At 25.7% G+C, this 20,226-nt stretch overlaps 2 protein-coding genes across 2 annotated transcripts; both read left to right on the forward strand.

The window, feature by feature from the left end:
• The first annotated feature begins 1,437 nt into the window (after positions 1-1,437).
• LOC108780228 (odorant receptor 46a-like) lies at positions 1,438-3,394 on the forward strand. The gene is made up of 5 exons (XM_018547864.1): positions 1,438-1,472; positions 1,893-2,228; positions 2,767-2,968; positions 3,036-3,191; positions 3,341-3,394. Exons 1-5 carry the CDS (start codon positions 1,438-1,440, stop codon positions 3,392-3,394), a joined length of 783 nt encoding a protein of 260 aa, XP_018403366.1.
• Positions 3,395-7,922: 4,528 nt separating this feature from the next.
• LOC108780229 (odorant receptor 94a) lies at positions 7,923-19,121 on the forward strand. Its single transcript, XM_018547865.1, has 9 exons — positions 7,923-7,987; positions 8,196-8,450; positions 9,306-9,504; positions 14,061-14,216; positions 16,576-16,943; positions 17,395-17,730; positions 18,126-18,327; positions 18,586-18,741; positions 19,065-19,121. The coding sequence occupies exons 1-9, from the start codon at positions 7,923-7,925 to the stop codon at positions 19,119-19,121; spliced, it is 1,794 nt and encodes a 597-aa protein (XP_018403367.1).
• The last annotated feature ends 1,105 nt before the right edge of the window (positions 19,122-20,226 follow it).

Consider the following 20,226-nt stretch of genomic DNA (forward strand, 5'->3'; position numbering starts at 1 on the left):
CACATAATCATTAAAATAAAATTGTTATAAAATGTTTATTGTCAATAATTATTTTGATGTTTACTCTGTTTATCAGTAATAGTTGTAAAATATACGTACGTACATATATATGACATTATCTTTTATATTTTAAAAATATTTTTATATAATTAGTGAAAAGTATACATAGGTATATAAATTTTATTGTTAAAAGATTTAAATTTGGTATCACTAACTTTCTTTATTTAATTTTATATTTACATATTATAATAATCGGATTTATAATATAAAAGTTCACATGAACATATCATAAATTTTACATTAATATCTTTTTACGGAGTAATTAGAAATTATTATCATAAAAAATCATATAGCGCCGTTAAAAGAAAAAATATAAATTGCATGATCACAGAATAACAATGTAATAAAAACATAATGTCAGAAAAATTTAATTATTATATTAAATTCTTTTATTTTGTTTGATAAGTGTCTTACAAATACGTATCTGTAACGTGAACTCCTTCGCTTGATAATTTTATCCGTAAGAATCAATATTAGAATGTCACGATTCTCTTCGAAAGATAGAAAATAATTTAATGAAATATGTTGTACAGCAACATAAAAGATATATCAAGATATTGTCAAGGTTCGCATTTCATATTCTATTGATAAATGAAAAATTATTTTCTTTCATTTGCTACGATATAATTTTGTTTTTAATGTAGCATTAAAAATAATACGTCTATATATGACAGAATTTATATAGAAATAATTATCCAATTATCTTAAAATACGGAAATATTACATTTAAGACAATTTGATATTGTGGAGGTACAGGTATTAAATATGTACAAGTAGGAAATATCGACGATGAAAAATTTCGCTATTGTAGTGTCATAAGTCTATAGACATTCTATAGTATACTCTTCTGAACTATGTATTTCTGCACTTTATTTTTCATACGATTAGAGATTCTATCAAGTTGAGCAATGATCTCGAGAGCAATGAATATTATACGCGAAGATTTTGATAATTATTAACAAAGTTAATGACACGCGTTATATAACTGATTTCTATTATACGAACCTCTTTCGCTTTTTTCTTTCGTTACGCAATTAAACTTCTTGTACAATGCATATTCTGAAATTGACATATACAACTATTATAATATCTGGATGTTTTCGGCCGCAGTCGTGGACATCTTTATTTAAAAAGATAGTTTATAATATCTACAGATTGTATATAATTGCTATGTTATACACATTTACAATATTGCAAATTATGGACATTATTTTATACGTCGATAATGCTGATGATTTCACAAATAATCTAAATATGATGTTAACTACATTAGCGTCATGCTATAAAATATTTATTATGAGTACAAATTATGAGAATTTTGTAACGTTAATTAATTATCTTTCTGAAGAGCCATTCAAACCACTAGATTCGGATGAAATGAAAATACGACAGCAATATGACAGGACAATACGGTAAATGTTTTATAATTAAATATTCTTTAATCTCTTTAATTCAATTGTTTCCTTCTAAATATTATTTTATTTGTAACTATTTTCGTTATTATTTTATAATACTTTTATACCCTACACATGAATATATATAAGCAATTTAAATATATTTGAGATGTAATTTAATTCAAAAAGTTATTTGTTGTTAATTAAAATTATTAAAAATTTGCATACAAAAATTTATGAATTATTTAATTATATTTTAATTATATAAAACATTTTTCAACAATACAAAAAATTAATTAACAATATTACTGTCAAATAACAATATATTGTCTGTTACAAAAAAAATAAACATAAAGATTTTTCAAATATTTCATGATTCAAATATTTTATAGTTTGTGTCAGAAATAATGTCGTTATAATTATTTAATCACTTTTTAGGAACAACACGTTACGATACATAATATTGGTAGCGACAACATGTACATTTGTCATTTCGTCTTCGTTGTTTACTGATTTTAGGCATAAAAAACTAAAATATAGGGAATGGATACCATTTGACTATTCATCTTATATAGTATTTTGTTTTGCATACGCTCAACAAATGTTAAGCGCATGTCACGCCGCTGTTGTAAATGTCGCAATAGATAGCCTCATGTGCGGGTTTTTGATGCACATATGTTGTCAAATTGAGATCTTGGAATATCGCCTGAAAAAATTTTTGGACAACCAACTTATTCTGGGTTATTGCATATGTCATCACAATCGAATTTTTGAGTTAGTTATCATTTTAATGGCGGAAAATTATATATCATTCAGCATTGCTACTATGTGTGAGTTATTTAACAAAACTGTGGTGGAAATCATGTATCTTTCTATTTTTCATTTTTATTATTGATTATAAAGAAAAATTAAAAAATTACAAATTATTTTGGAATGTGCATTGCAAAATCATCAAAACATATTTTATTATTATATCGTTTAATATCCATATTGTTTTAAATATAATTGTAAAATGTAATTACTTATTGTTGATTTCTATCACGTTTTTATCACGATATTTGATATAGACATTTTTGTTAGTGTTTATTAATACTTTAATCTATTAATTAGACCTCATATATGTCATAAATTAATTCGTAAATCCTTGTATTCAAATAATAATTATTGAAATAATATTGATTTAGACTTTATATATATGTATATATATGTATTTATATATGTATGTATCCTTTTTATAAGACATCTTTAGACTCTTTAAACTTTTATTTACTTGAAATATGATAACTTTATATAAATAAAATCTTGATTGCAGGTTTGCACAAATAGTGAATATAAAATTTACCAAAATCATCGGATTTCAATTTATAGCAAGTATGATGATATTATGCTCAAATTTGTATCAACTGACTAAGTCAGCTTTAAATGCAGATCATTTTCCGTTAATTGTATACACAAGTTGTATGTTAACGCAGATATTTATTTACTGCTGGTTTGGAAATAAAGTCAAATCAAAGGTATACCTCAAACAAGATGTTAAAAACAATAAATATATAATAATATTTTACATATTATGTTCCACAGAGTCTTCAATTAATAGATAGTATTTTTCAAATGGAGTGGCCAATCATGGATAATAATGTAAAGAAGAGCTTACTAATAATTATGAAACGTGCAATGATACCTATTGAAATTTCTACTGTATATATCTTGACCATGAATCTGGATTCTTTTGTAACGGTCAGTATAAATATATATCTCAATGCATAAAATTTTAATATAATTTGCTTAAATAATTACTAAGTATCTAAAAGTTTCATTATTGATTTGTATATAAATATTATTATATATATATTCGTAGTAACCTTAAGTGTTTTCTATTATTTCAGTTGCTTAAAACGTCGTATTCTGTTTATAATTTATTAACGCAAGTGCAAGAATAATAAAAATAAAAATATAAAGAAAATAAAACGTTTAGATAAAGTTGCACATAATAATTATAAATATGTTGTAATAAGGTTGTAATAATTTTAATGCTTATTCCATTCATTAGGAATATTAATAAAAAATACATATTTAATGTACATGTATACGGCATCGTCTTTTATATCTGTTTTGGAAGTATTTTATACGTATACTCGGTATAGTCAATACAAAAGTAACAAAAAGTCAATATAAATGTGTCATAAAATTTAAATTTAATACCGCAAAAATTTGTGTACTTCTGTATACGTACTTTAATATATTTATATATTATCATAATGTCGAGTTGGCGAAGTTGTACCCCACGGTTAAATCGTTACCTCCATTTTATTTTTTAAACCAAACATTTTTTTTTTTAAATAATGATACTGATATGACGCTGGTAATATGGGTTAAAAACTATCATTTTTGTTTTGTCTTCGAGTCGCCTGTTTAGGAGTGACATATGATTTTGTTCGATGTCTGTTCTAAGTTTTGGTACAATTTACCTAAGGTGTTATCAGTACAAGGTGAGTATAATTGAATTATAGTGTCCTTCAGGGTTATAATTGCATGATATTTGTCTAGAATAGTAATAATAACGTCATTTTTCAGGCGACGTATATTTTAACAAATAATAGAATCTTATTTTACAGATATTGCGAAGAATATTATTACGTCGACTCGCCATCAGAGGTCTATTCAATTGATATTCGTTAAATTTCTCGCAAGTGCTAAGATACACGTATGTCTCTTTATATAGAGTCTCGATTTAATAACTTACACCGGCGTCTAAGGTAGGCTCCCACTACATTACCTTACTGATGAGTCCAGTAGTGGAAGCCGGGACGAAACGCCAACTTGTGATATTCTTCGCAATCTTATTTTTCACAGATTTCAATTATCATTACTTTAATATTGAATTTTAATATATGTCTTTCAACATATTATTAAGATCTAATAAGATGCTATAAGCATCGAAATTTGTTAGATTGTATTGTCAATCTAACTAAAGTGATATTACCGCGGTAGTTATTTAGAGTTGCGTTGTAAGTCTGAAAAAATGTTCGGCACGCGATTGAGAGAACTACATACGCGATATATAAATTCACACATAATGATAATAAGCATCTTGATCTAGCTTTGACCGATAGGCTGCGCTTTGTGCTTCCTTCTTTCTTGTTATTTATGGATTTTTGCATAAAATATATTATTATAATAAAGCAAATATTACAAATCGATATTGTGCATCACTCAGATCAGTGAGCTCTATATAATATACATATTGTAGAACGATCTATAATAGTCTTACAAACGTGTATCTGTAACGTGAACCCGTTCGCATGATTATTTTATCCGTAGAAATCAATACTAGGATATCATAATTCTCTTCGAAAAATAGGAAGTAATGTAATGTGTTGTACAGCGACATAAAAGATATGTATATCAAGATAAATATTATCAAGATTCGCATCTCATATTCTATTGATGAATCTTTGAAGAATTTTTTTCTTTCTTTTACTACGTTAAAATTTTTAATGTAGTATTAAGAATATTACTTCTATACTTATATGAAAGTACTTATGTAGAAATTTTCCACTTATCTTAAAATACGGAAATATTACATTTAAGACAATTTGATATTGTGGAGGTATTAAATATGTACAAGTAGGAAATATCGACGATGAAAAATTTCACTATTGTAGTGTCATAAGTCTATAGACATTCTACAGTGTACTCTTCTGAACTATGTTATCTCTATACCTTATTTCTCATACAATAAAAGTTCTATCAAGTTAAAATGCTCTCAAGAGCAATGAATATTCTACGAAGATTTTCATAATTATTAACAAAATTAATGACACGCGTTATATAACTGATTTTTGTTACACGTACTCTTTTGCTTTTTCCTTTCGTTACGTAATTAAACTTCTGCTCGTACAATGCGTGTTCTGAAATTGACATATACAGCCGTTATAATATCTGGATGTTTTCGACCGCAATCGTGGACATCTTTATTTAAAAAGATAGTTTATAATATCTACAGATTGTATGTAATTGCTATGTTATATACATTTGCAATATTGCAAATTATGGACATTATTTTATACGTCAACAATGCTGATGATTTCACAAACAATCTGAATATGATGTTAACTACATCAGCTTCATGCTACAAAATATTTATTATGAGTTCAAATTATGAGAATTTTGTAACGTTAATTAATTATCTTTCTGAAGAGCCATTCAAACCACTAGATTCGGATGAAATGAAAATTCGACTACAATATGATAGAATAATATGGTAAAAGTTTTATAAATAACATAACTACTACAAATACGAAGCCTATAACATTTAGCTTGGATCTTTTAATCGCTTACATATATAAACTACCACAGTACTATCACGAATTAAATTAAATAATTAACTAAAAATTAAATTAAATAATTAACTAATATACGTAATCCCCCCAAATTGCGCGCCGAACAATCGAACGGTCTTGAAACGCAACTCTAATAATCTGAAAATACTAAATCTATTTTTTATAATTAAATATTCTTTAATCTGTTTAATTTAATCGTTTCCATTTAAATATTATTTTATTTGTAACTATTTTAGTTATTATTTTATAATATTTTATACCCCACGCATGAATATATATAATTATTTTGAATGTCATATTTGAGATGTAATTTGATTCAAAACGTTATTTGTTAACTAGAATTATTTAAAATCTGCATACAAAAATTCATGAATTATTTAATTATATTTAACTATATAAAACATTTCTCCACAATAAAAAAAATTAATTAGCAATATATTACTGTCAAATAATAATGTTGTTACAAAAAATAAACATAAAAATAACGAAAAAGAAAAAAGGCTACGAGCCAAAAATTCGTTAAAATATAAAATTGTTGGTAAATAAAAATTGTTAAAATTACATAGTTTAATTAATAATCAAAAACAATGAAAGAGCGACGTGAGAGTTAAATTAAGATTAAAATTGTAGAAATGTTGACATATTTAATTTTTAACTACGAATACATAATTATTAAAAAATAAGATTACAAAAAAATATATATCTGCTTAAAATTTACTTAAAAAAATGATGTAGAAATGATGTGACCAGTTTCTACTCTGAATAGAATCCTCCTCAGACTTACAAATATGTTTGATGGATAGAATTATTAGCGAAATATATATAATTGTATATATAACTCTTTCTGTAAACATTAATAAAAAAGTTTTATATATAATGATATAAATATAGTTAAAAGTATAACGAAGATTTATTTACAATAGTCAATAAATTTAAAATTAATAAAACGTTCCGGTTTATGTAATGATTGTTGTGTAATAATGTTTACAGAAAGAGTTATATATACAATGATATATATTTCGCTAATAATTCTATCCATCAAACATATTTGTAAGTCTGAGGAGGATTCTATTCAGAGTAGAAACTGGTCACATCATCTCTACATCATTTTTTTAAGTAAATTTTAAGCAGATATATATTGTTTTGTAATCTTATTTTTTAATAATTATGTATTCGTAGTTAAAAATTAAATATGTCAACATTTCTACAATTTTAATCTTAATTTGACTCTCACGTAGCCCTTTTATTGTTTTTGATTATTGTTTATATAGAGTCCTTGTTATTTTTCAATTTAATAGTTTAATTAGACAACAGACGTTTCGACCTCTATTAAGTCATTATCAATGTTACAGAAATAATAATCGCAAATTGTTAAAACAAAACGGTTATGTATGGAATTATAAAATTAAAAAAATATATAAATTAATATACATATATATAATAAGTGTATACTCTCACTCGCATGGTTGACATTATATTAATTTCGGTACAAGCTATAGTCCATAAACCTTAATCTAGTTATAGTGAATAGTCTAGTTATAGTGTGTAATTAGTTTCTTATAATATTGTATCAAAGTACACACACACACAGTTTATGAAATGGTTCATTATATTAGACAATGCGATGAGAGCCAAATTTTAATTGTTACTCTTAGAAGTTTAAAAATGATATAATTATTAAATTTATTATTTTTAAACTTCTAAGAGTAACAACTAAAATTTTGCTCTCATCGCATTGTCTAATAATGGACCATTTCATAAATTGTGTACTTTGATACAATATTATAAGTAGAGCCCGGATTTTCCACCGACGGACGTACCAATTCGACTCGTAGCACGTTCCTATCCCTTATACTACCACTCGTCAGGCTCGAAGACGTTGCGTGAAGTATCGATAGGAGGGAACGCGGCGGTGGGACAATTAACAACAAGACAATAAAAGCATCTTCTCCAAGGTCTTGCAAAAACAAAATTCTTTCAAACAGGACTTAAAATTTTTCAAGTACGCGCCTATTACTTCTTGCGACGTAGAACACAGCTTTTTTCAATATAAGAATATATTGAGCGAAAAACGAAGAGGCTTCAATTACAACAATTTAAAAATGTACTTTCGATGCTTCACGCAATGGCTTCGGGCATGACGAGTGGTAGTGGAGATAAGAACGTGCTACGATCGACTCGAATTTGTACGTCCGTCGGCGGAAAATCCGGACTCTACTTATCATAAACATAAAGTTTTTTCAAATATTTCATGGCTCATATATTTTATAGTTTGTGTTAGAAATAATATCGTTATAATTATTTAATCACTTTTTAGGAACAATACGTTACGATACATAATATTGATAACGACAGGATGTATATGTGTCATTTCACCTTCGTTATTTACTGATATTAGATATAAAAAATTAAGATATAGGGAATGGGTACCATTTGACTATTCATCTTATATAGTATTTTGTTTTACATACGCTCAACAAGTATTAAGCTCATGTCACGCCGCTGTTGTACATGTCGCAATAGATAGCCTCATGTGCGGGTTTTTGATGCACATATGTTGTCAAATTGAGATCTTGGAATATCGCCTGAAAAAATTTTTGGACAACCAACTTATTCTGGGTTATTGCATACTCCATCATAATCGAATTTTTGAGTTAGTTATCATTTTAATGACGAAAAATTATATATCATTCAGCATTGCTACTATGTGTGAGTTATTTAACAAAACTGTGGTGGAAATCATGTATCTTATATTCTATTTTTATTATTGATTATGAAGAAAAATAAAAAAAGTCCATACTATTTTGGACTGCATTGCATCGTCAAAACCTATTTTATTATTTATACTGTTTAATATTCATATTGTTTTATATGTATATAATTGTATAGTCACTTTAGGATAAAAAAAGGGCGTTTAAACATAAAAGTCCGACCTAGATGAAAATTGCTGAACATCTTTATTTAAGCGAGAGAAATGATGTCTGAAAACATTTCAACGTTAGCTTGTACGCTAAGTTTTTTATCATAGAAGGGTTGAAATTTCGATTTTTCGCGATTATTTTCTTTCCTATCAATTTTACGGCCAAAGTAGGTCCATAATAAAAGAAAGATAATAAAATTCTCTACAAAATTCTCTACTGGTCATACGAGGTACGACCTAAATAAAGATGTTTAGCAATTTCCAGCAGGTTCGGAATTTTTGTGTTTTAAAAATCCTAAAGTGTGTGTGTGTGACTGGACTATTGTTGACTATTGTTGACTTCTACCACGCTTTTATCACGATATTTGGTATAGATATTTTTATTAGTGCTTTAATAATATTTCAATCTGTTAATTAATCACTTATGTCATGAATTATTTCATAAGTCTTTGTATTCCAATCATAATTATGGCAATAATATTGAGATTTAGATTCTTTATATCTTTTAAATCTTTAGATCCTTTAAACTCTTAATTGTTTGAAATATACAAATATGATGACTTAATAAATGTAAAATCTTAATTACAGATTTGCACACATAGTGAATATAAGATTTACCAAATTAATTGGATTTCAATTTCTAACAAGTATGATGACATTATGCTCAAATTTGTACCAACTGACTAAATCAACTTCAAATTCGAATATTTCATTAATTGTATACACAATCGTTATATTAACACAGATATTTATTTATTGCTGGTTTGGAAACGAAGTGAAATTAAAGGTATTCCTCAAACAGGCTATATTAGAAACAATAAATATATAATAATATTTTAAAATATATTTGTGATAAGGCTCAATAAATTTAAAATAATGAAACAGATAAGGACTACGAGCCAAAAATGTCGTTATAATATACAATTGTTAGTAAATAGAAATTGTTATTTAATTAAAATTATGTAGTTTAATTAGAAACGTTTCGACCTCTATTAGGTCATTATCAATGTTACAGAATGATCGCAAGTTGTTAACAAAGGATGATGTACGAAATTATAAAGTTATAAAATTATCTACATAAGAACTTTGGAATCACTTTTAACTTTATCTAAAATTTTGCAAAAAAATAATTGTATACACTCATTAATAAATATATATAATTAATTTTTCACGCAATGTTCTACAGAGTCTTCAATTAATAGATAGTATTTTTCAAATGGAGTGGCCAATCATGGATAATAATGTAAAGAAGAGCTTATTAATAATTATGAAACGTGCAATGACACCTATTGAAATTTCTACTGTATATATCCTGATCATGAATTTGGATTCTTTTGTAACGGTCAGTATAAACATTTATCTCAATGTATAAAATTTGAATATAATTTGTTTAAATAATTTCAAAGTACCTAAAAGTTTCATTGTTGGTTAATAATGCACTTAAAATCAAAGAATAAATCACTCTTATAAATTTGCTTATATGAATTTTATTATTGATTTATATAAAAATATTATTATATTTGTAATAATCTTAAGTATTTTTTATTATTTCAGTTGCTTAAAATGTCATATTCTGTTTATAATTTATTAACGCATATAGAAAAATAAAAATAATAAAAATAAAAAATAGACAACTTAAAGCGAGCTTTAGTTGCACATAATAATTATAAATTTATTGTAATAAGATTGTAATAATTCTAATACTCATTGTATTCGTTAAGATAGCAATAAAAAAAATATATATATGTATATGTATACAACATTGTCTTTTATATTATACAATCAGATGCAAAAAAAGCGATACACTATAAATTTTGGAAAAATTTACCAAATTCAAATCATCATAAATTGGTAAATAATGAAGATAAAAATATGTTTAAAAAACAAAATAAAACTTGAAATGTCCACTTCAGGTTATTTGTAAGATTATATGCAGTGAATGTTCAGATACTTGTAATTCTCAAAAAGGATTATATTATACGTTACATTTACTACATAAAACTAGCGTAAATGATAATAATCTGTAACAAATCATGACTTTGTATATCCTTTTTTATATTTAAAATCAAAAATATCAAAAGTTGATCTGAAAGAGTGCACGATATCGCAATATCATAGTTAGAACGTAGATACTATGACTGGAAATGGGATGGTAATAGCTTGTAACTGAGTCTACGGATGGCATTAATGTTTCATGCAGGTAAGCTATAGTCGTTGCTTAACTAATATTTGAAGACTTTATATTTTTATATATTTCCATTGTATCATAAAATAATATTGTGACATTATACCGATGATAGAGGTACAGAACATATTTTACAATATAGAAGATACAACAAAGGAAAAACTACATCAACTACCTCGGAGACAGTTTATGACTATTGATGATAATTTAAAGAATGTATTTTTTTATATATCTGACTATATATATCTAACTTCTTTTATATGGATTGTCCGCGATTGTCTCTGCAAAGATAATGGTACATTACACAATTTCATAATAAAGGTATTATTTTGGAAGAATGTCACTTCTCTCAATTCTCGGAAATATTATTTCACGAGAGGACTGTTGCAAGTCTGTTATTATAATAATAACATAGATAAACTTTATATGACGAAGAAAGTTAGACGAAATGTTATTATCGAATTGAGAAGCAGTAGACATAAGATTGTAACATCATTTGATTTGTCTCACAACATACAGTGAATATAAGATTAAAACTTGTCAAGTATTCAATAAACTGTACAAACAAATCAATCAAAATTTTTGTAAGTTTAATGTATAAAAAGTATTATGTAATATTATTATAATAATATTATATATATCATTGTACTCCAATTATTATATTAGATACAGTAATTCCATTGTAATAATATAATAAAACTTCGATTTATTTCTATTATTTTTGTTAAATTATTATATATATTTCTAATTATTAACATACATAAAAACACCTAATTAGCGATTACTTAGAGAAATACACGATGAAATATCTTTTAATGTAATATTGTAAATATTATATGTTTACATGTAATATGCGAAAAAACAATCACGATTATTAATTAACCTTTATTAATACATTATTATAATAACAAAATTAGTAATAAATAAATGCATATACATTAATCAAAACAGTGATTGATGTTGGGCAAGTGGATGTTGAGAAGTGATGTTGGAAAGAAAAACGAAATGCCTGTCTTGAAATTTACGCTCATGGTTTTAGCGGTCGCCGGATGCTGGCGACCAACATCGTGGACATCGCTGTTTAGACACATAATATATAACGTTTATACAGCGTCAATAATTATAATATTGTACATCTTTGCAATGACCCAATTTATAGAGTTGATATTGAGAGCCGACAACATTGACACAATTGGTGATGCTTTGTACAACGTTCTGATTTCGCTTCTCTCATGCTACAAGGCAATTGTTATACGAATAAATCGTGATAGCATTACAATGTTAATTAATAATCTCGTCGAGAAGCCATTTAAACCGGTGGATATGAGCGAAAACATGATTCGGGAAAAGTTTGACAACAGAATAACGTAAGTTTCTTTTAGCATTTAACTGTAGTCGATAAATATTAATTAAATCATTAAAACTGTTTAAATTATATTAAGTACATTTTATATATAAATGATTTTATAGGAATAATACATTATATTATTTAATTCTTGTCATGACAACTGCCTGCTATATAATCTTATTTTCGATATTCACGAATTTCAAGAATGGAATTTTAATGTACAAAACATGGTTACCATTCGACAGCTCAATATCCGCAATATTTTATCTAGCATACGCTCATCAGGCATTATCTCTAATACTTATTTGTCTTATTCATCCTACATGTGACAATTTAATTTGCGGATTTTTACTGCACGTCTGCTGTCAGATCGAGATTTTAGAATACCGTTTGTCAAATATTGCGAATGACCAAAAAAATTTGCGTGATTGCGTACGTCACCACATATATATATTTGAGTAAGTTATATACATATGTATAGGTGTATATGTATCTAGAACAGATTCCTAAACTTTCGTGAACCGCAACCCACTTTTTAAAATAGAGCAAATTCCACGACTCGCATCTAGCTTTAGTGAATATGGAAAAGCGGGGGTGGAGGATACTGATTATTATTTATAACAATAAGTAATAAGTATAATAACGCTCGAATGAAATATTAATAAAACAAAATTCTCAATATCAAAAAATTATAAATAGGATAATATAAAGGGCAGATCCGAGAGTTGTCGTTAAATAGAATTAAAAAATTAATACATTAAAAAAAGTTGTATATGTACGTAGTTTGAATTGTTTTAATTATATTTCTAATGTTAATTATATTTCTAACTTTTTTAATGTATAATATTAATTTCTTATGTACGTCATACGTAGAGATATATGTAGAAGAAAATTGAATACAAAAAAAACTCAGTATTTTAATAATTAAAGAATTAAAAAATCTACTATTTGTGTATTACATGTATATTTATTCAGATCACTTTTAGGACTTATAATAATTACTGTGCTTACTAAGGAAAAAATAAATATATTAATTTCTATTTAGATCATAATCTATGTACATACAACTATATATTAGAAACATTATATCGAAATAAATCTTTTAAACATTATTTTGTTATCTCTTTCTTCAAGAAAATGCAGAATATGATTATCAAATATTTTCCATATTAAAATATTAATACATACTGATATAAATTCATTAATTATATTAAATATCGTAAATATGTCAGTGGATGAATTAAAATTGTTTTTTGTAATTTCAGATACGCATATATAATAAACGATAAATTTGGCAAAATAATCCCTAGTGAGTTCACACTAATTACAGTGGTAATGTGCTACAATTTAATGCATATGGCTTTTAGAGCGTCTAATATCATTACTTATATACAAGATGTTATGGCTATAACGACCGCCCTGACTCCAATTTTTTATTATTGTTGGTTTGGCAATGAAATCAAGCTCAAGGTAATTAGTTATAATTTCACATTTATTAATTACAATTATTTGAAAAAAAAGTTATAAAATTCACATTATATCTATCCGCAATAAAAGAAGAAAATATACAAACACACAATGTTATATACGTTGGTACGTGTGCATGTATCTCAGTTACATCATCAGCCGTATATTTACAAGCGTAATTATATGGTTGATAAAACTTTTTTCATACATAAATATATAGATATACACATATATATATATATATATACACATATATTCTATGTGAAGAGCAATACTGTATAAAAATTATATATACATATATATATTATATATATATGTAATTTTATTATAACTTTATCTGTAGAGCCTTCAATTATCAGATAGTATTTATAATATGAAATGGACTATGTTCAATAACAATGTGAAAAAAGGACTCTTAATGATCATGAATCGTGCTACGATACCAATTGAATTTACTAGCTCAGACATTATGCCAGTGAATCTTGACTCTTTCGTAAAGGTTTGTACGAGGAACTTACTCTTTCATTGTAATAAACAAATAATTTGCCGAATAAATTTTTCATTAATTATATAAGTGTTTAGGTGCTTAAAACGTCATATTCTCTTTTTAATGTAATGATACAGTCGCAAAAACAGTAAAATTGCACCAAATTAAGAGAAAATTGTTATTAATAATAAATATATATATTCAATTTATTGTAAATTATTGGCACATCAAGAGTGACAGTAATTAATTAATAAATGCTAATAAAATTTTAAAAAAATGTCATAAAATTGTCAATGTACATTAAATAATAGTTAATATATTAGTAGAGAAATGCGTGCTCGAGCGATAAAAAAAGCCAAATATAAATAAATTATAAAAATAAATTACAAAAAATAATTATTTACGATACAGGTATAATAAATGAGTATATTATAACTACTATAAACGTTTGTGTTTATTATATATTTTTGTGACGTTAATTTCAACTTTTGTCTCATGCATATGGATTTATCAATATCTATTCAGATAAAAAGTCAAAAATCAAGACTTAAAAGACAAAGAGTAAATACATATGACATACGATAATTACATATGAATAATAATATGTATTATTATTACACGGATAACACGCATCTAAAAGATATGTTATATGTCACATTTTCAGATATGGTGTGTTGTCTGGTGTAACTATTAATAATTATAATACATGTTATTATACATATGTGGTTTAACTATTTCATGCCTAATGTCTTTGAAATAAATATTATATTACATTTTGATGTTGCACTTACTTGATACTCTTTGAAAAAGTGTTTTGATATTTTTACATAATATTAAATTATCATATTATCACACTATTTTTAACAAGAATGTTTCAAGAAGAATCATTGATTTGATTAAATATACAAATATATAAATTATACGTGTATTAGGTAATTATAATATTTAAATGGAAAGAATTGGCTTTAGTATAATGAGCAACCATGATAGGTATTTGAGTTGATCCATGCCTAGAAACAAAATAATATTTTTTCTTATTTATGAAGGGCGCGCCACATACATAAATCGATGTGTTTAATAAAAATTTAAAAACGAATAATGGTACCTTACAATAGGATATATATTTTATCTGTGATATTATCTGTTTCATGAAGATTTTATCCAGGCACAAGCTATATATAAGTTCCTGATTTATTAACTATTATACATATATATGAAGAATTCACTTTCTTGTACAGCAATGAAATATTTTATAATATTATTCACTAATAAATGTTCACTAATAAATACACTAAACATGTAAATACAACTACAGAAATAGTAACACATATAGACTTATTAATAAAAACATAAAGTGTTGATGCAATACAATCATGTAACTCGTAGGGTTAATTTAAGTTTATTATTTAAATGTTTACTACTATCAATTTTACAGTCTCTAAAGACAACTCTAATTTTTGCGCGTTCGTATATGTTTGATATTTGTCGAAAGCGAGAAAGAGAATTCAAGTTCAATCTAATGTGCAGGAACAGAAAACAGACCATATGAAAGTATTAGATAATTCAAACTTAACTCCTAATACCGTCAATGGTGCGTTCTAGTCTAATATATTATAAAGTTTACTGACAGTTTACCTCTATGTTGTATGTTATCGCATCAATAACTCGGTGAAATTGAAGTCTCATAATGGCAAATCATAACCTGCAATGATTTTGGGACACACAAAACATTATTCAATTTATCACCGTTGAGATATCGTAACTACAGCAGGTTAAGGAAATGATAATTTACTCTACTATTCGGCTTTATCCTAGTTTCCTCTAATATCAAATAAAATGTTCTGTCTTTGATATATCAAGATATAATATAATGCATATATCCAGAGATATTGCGAGATATTATTTATATCTCATATCTTATTGATGTAATAAAACAGAATTTACTGTTCTTCCTTTACTGTATTAGAATTCTTCTCCTCTATATATAAATATAATATATAAAAATAGTTGATCTATTTTGTATAAGAAAAATTGCATGTAGAAATAATTCCTCTTGCTATTTCACATAATTATTTCTGTAAAGAGAGTTGCTATTATAAAGATGCGTAAAGGTAAAGTTATTAAATATGTATGAAGAGAGAGACTATACTGTCTATTGTCAAAGAATCGCTTCACATGTCTATAGACGTGCCTAAGTATACTATCTTAAAATTATATTTTTGTCTTTACTTCTCGTACAAAATAAAATCTATCAAGTTGAAGTGTTGTCTTGAAAATATAATAAGTATTGTTTAAAAATACCATAGTTTGTAACATACATTACACAAGCAAACACGTCTTATACAAGTATATTTTTTAAATTGAACGAAAGATAAAAATGCATGTCTTAAAGTTTACATTGTTAATCGTTACGTTTGTTGGGTGCTTTCGACCGCTATCGTGGACATCGCTATTTATGCGTATTATTTACAACTTCTACAGACTATTTATAATTACCATTTTATATATTTTTGCTTTTTTACAATTTGTGGACATTATGATAAACGTCGACAATCCCGACGACTTTATTAACATTTTATATATGGCGTTAAATGTATCTATTTCTGGTTTTAAATTACTGATAATGTGGCTAAATTATAACAATCTTACGACATTAATTACCACACTTAACAAAGAACCATTTAAACCGTTAGATCTAGACGAATTAAAAATTCGTCAAAAATTTGATGAAATAATACGGTAAATACTAATATATATATATATATATAATATATATATATATATCAATATATACATATCAAATCTTATTAGACTGTGAGAGTTAAAACTAATAATAATAAATACAGATGAGAAACATGCCGGGGAACGGTCATTCAATATTATTAAGATTAAAGATGCTATCAGCATCAAAATTGTTAGATAGTCAGGTTAACTCATGATAGTACTGAGGTAGCTTATTATAGAGTTTGCGTTGTAAATCTAAAAAATTTCGGCGCGCATTTGCGTATATAATATATAAATTCACACGAAATTATATAGAAGCATCCAAGATCTAGCTTGACCGTTACAGCATGTTTCTCATCGGTGTATGTATGTATGTATATGTGTGTGTGTGTGTGTGTGTATGTATATATATATATATACAAGTATATATATATATTCAACTTTTATTTAACAATGTGATTTTTAGGTCAAACACATTACGTTACTCAATTTTGATTGCGTCATCATGGACATTCATGAGTTTAATGTCGTTGCTTACTGACTTTAAACACAGAAAGTTAACATATAGGGAATGGGTACCGTACGATTATTCGTCTTATATGACATTTTGCGTTACGTATGTTCATCAAATTCTAAGCACATTTTATTGTGCTAGCGTAAATGTCGCCTGCGATACTCTCATATGTGGTTTCTTAATGCACGTATATTGTCAAATTGAAATCTTGGAATATCGCTTAAAGAAGATTTTAAGTGATCAAAGCATTTTGGACTACTGCATACGCCATCATAACAGTATATTTCAGTTAGTCATCTTAATAATATTGAAAAAAAAACCGTTGTAAAAAATTCAGGATTTCCCCCCATGATTTTGATTTATAATTCCATGATTTAATTATTGTATTAAGAGGAATATATAATGATACATATATATTAAATTTTCTTAAATTGAAAAATTACAGAATTAAATCAAGATATTTAAATAAAGTATAACTTATTTTCCCTCTTATATCTAAATAATTCATGTATATTTATTGTTATTATTATTATTTTGTTAAAGTTCAATCGGCATCATTAAGTTGTTTAGCTAATAATCACTGTATAATGTATATGTATAGTTTTTAAAATAACTTGTCATACATATATGATTTGGTACATACAATTATTATTACATTATAGAATTAAAAAATTTAATTGCAGATTTGCACGTTCCGTAAATACAAAATTCTCGCAAATAATTGGATTACAATTTATAATAAGCACATTAATAATATGCTCTAATTTGTATCAACTGAGCCAATCATCATTAAACGCAGACAGTATTGGTATAATTGGATTCACGTGTTGCATGTTAACAGAAATATTTATTTATTGTTGGTTCGGACACAAAATAAAATCGAAGGTATTAACTAATTAATGAAACAACTTTTTTTACAAGACACAGTTTGTATAAGAAAATTGAATTAATTATTTTGCGACGCATTATCATAATATTATCCGTAAAAATGATATTATGAATTAACGTAAATTACGTATTATTAATTATTAAATAAAAATTAGCAACAATAGTATATTGTCTATAATTATTCATTAAAAATATGTTGTGTATAATCAAAACGACCAACGTTAAACAAATATTATTTCGCATATTAATTTATAGAGTGTTCAAGTAGCAGATAGTGTTTTTCAAACAAAATGGCCAGTACTAAATAATAGCGTCAAAACTAATCTCCTAATAATTATGAAACGCGCTACAGTACCTATTGAATTTACTACTGCACATATCATCAGTTTAAATTTGGACTCCTTTGTGGCGGTGGGTATATTAGTTTTGTATGATATCTATCGTCGATTTTGAATGAAGCCTTTATTATACATGTTCATTATTATTTAGGTGATAAATGTCTTGTAAAGCCAGTCACTGATTGATTGTGTGTGATTTGATTTATTCTAAAATTATATGACAATTCCTATTACAATTTTCTGTTGTAATAGGAATTGTCATCTAATTTTTAAATAAACCAAATTACACACAATTGACCAGTGACTGGTTCTACAAGGTATTGTTTATCGACTATATGATACATCTCTACAGAGCTTTATTAATTATATTAACCTTAATATTCATTATTATTTTAGCTGCTCAAAATATCGTACTCCACTTATAGTTTATTAGTACAAGTACAGGAAAAATAATATAAATGTAAAATGTTTTCGATTGCAATATAGTTGCAATATATACATATTCATATATCTGTAATAAAAACGTAATATAAATAAATTATTATGTTATCGATGTTTTATGTGGCAAATCTAGTATCTATTGATATTCCATTTCCATAAAATGTATATTCGTTAATAATAATTTTTTACTAACGTTATTTTATATAGAACGTAATGCAATAAAAAATTATTAATTAGATATATAGTAATTTATTAATGAGAATATTAATATTTATGTAAAAATACGATTTATATAATAGCCAATATTTAATTATAAATAAAGATAAATATTCAGTTATAAAAACAAGAGAAAAAATTCTTTTACAATTTTTAAGTTTTTTTGTTGTATTTTGTATTACTGGAAAATAAAGACTATGAAAGTATAATGTTAGACAATTCGAACTTAACATTGTGATTACTCGATCAACTATTAGGAAAATTTAAGTATAAGAATAATATTAAAAAATGACATAATGATGCTTATGTTTTGTTCCAAATGTCACTGTTACTTAACGTTACTTTGTGTTTCAAAATTTACTGCCAATGTATATCTATAAATTATAGATTTTCAGTGGCAGTAAATTTTGGAACACTGAATCTGTTATTTCAAAACTTTATTTTATAGTTATATGTAAATAATTCGTAAACAATATGGGTTTACACACACAGATGCGTATAATGTATCATAAAAACAAAATAATGTTTAACATTCTTATTGTTGCAATGTTTTAAATTCATACAGCTATAAATTCAGTGTGGTATGTAACATTATAAACGAATTATTTTTATAAAGCTTTAGTCACATACTTTTTAACATAAAAAAACAATTAATGAATCAACTAAGGAAGCATTGATATTGCTCAAATTTATTATTTATATTATAGTGTATTATTAATATTACAATGAATATTTAGATATTTATATAATGTAAAAAGGATTATATTATGTTTTACACTTACTACATAAAACTTGCATAAATGTTAATAATCTATAAAAAGATCATAACTTTGCATACCTTTTTTCATGTTCAACCAAAAATATCAAAAACTCATCTGAAAGAGTGCACGATATCATAATA

This window comes from Cyphomyrmex costatus, unplaced genomic scaffold, assembly GCF_001594065.2.
Source record: "Cyphomyrmex costatus isolate MS0001 unplaced genomic scaffold, Ccosl1.0 scaffold69, whole genome shotgun sequence".
Lineage (NCBI taxonomy): Eukaryota > Metazoa > Arthropoda > Insecta > Hymenoptera > Formicidae > Cyphomyrmex > Cyphomyrmex costatus.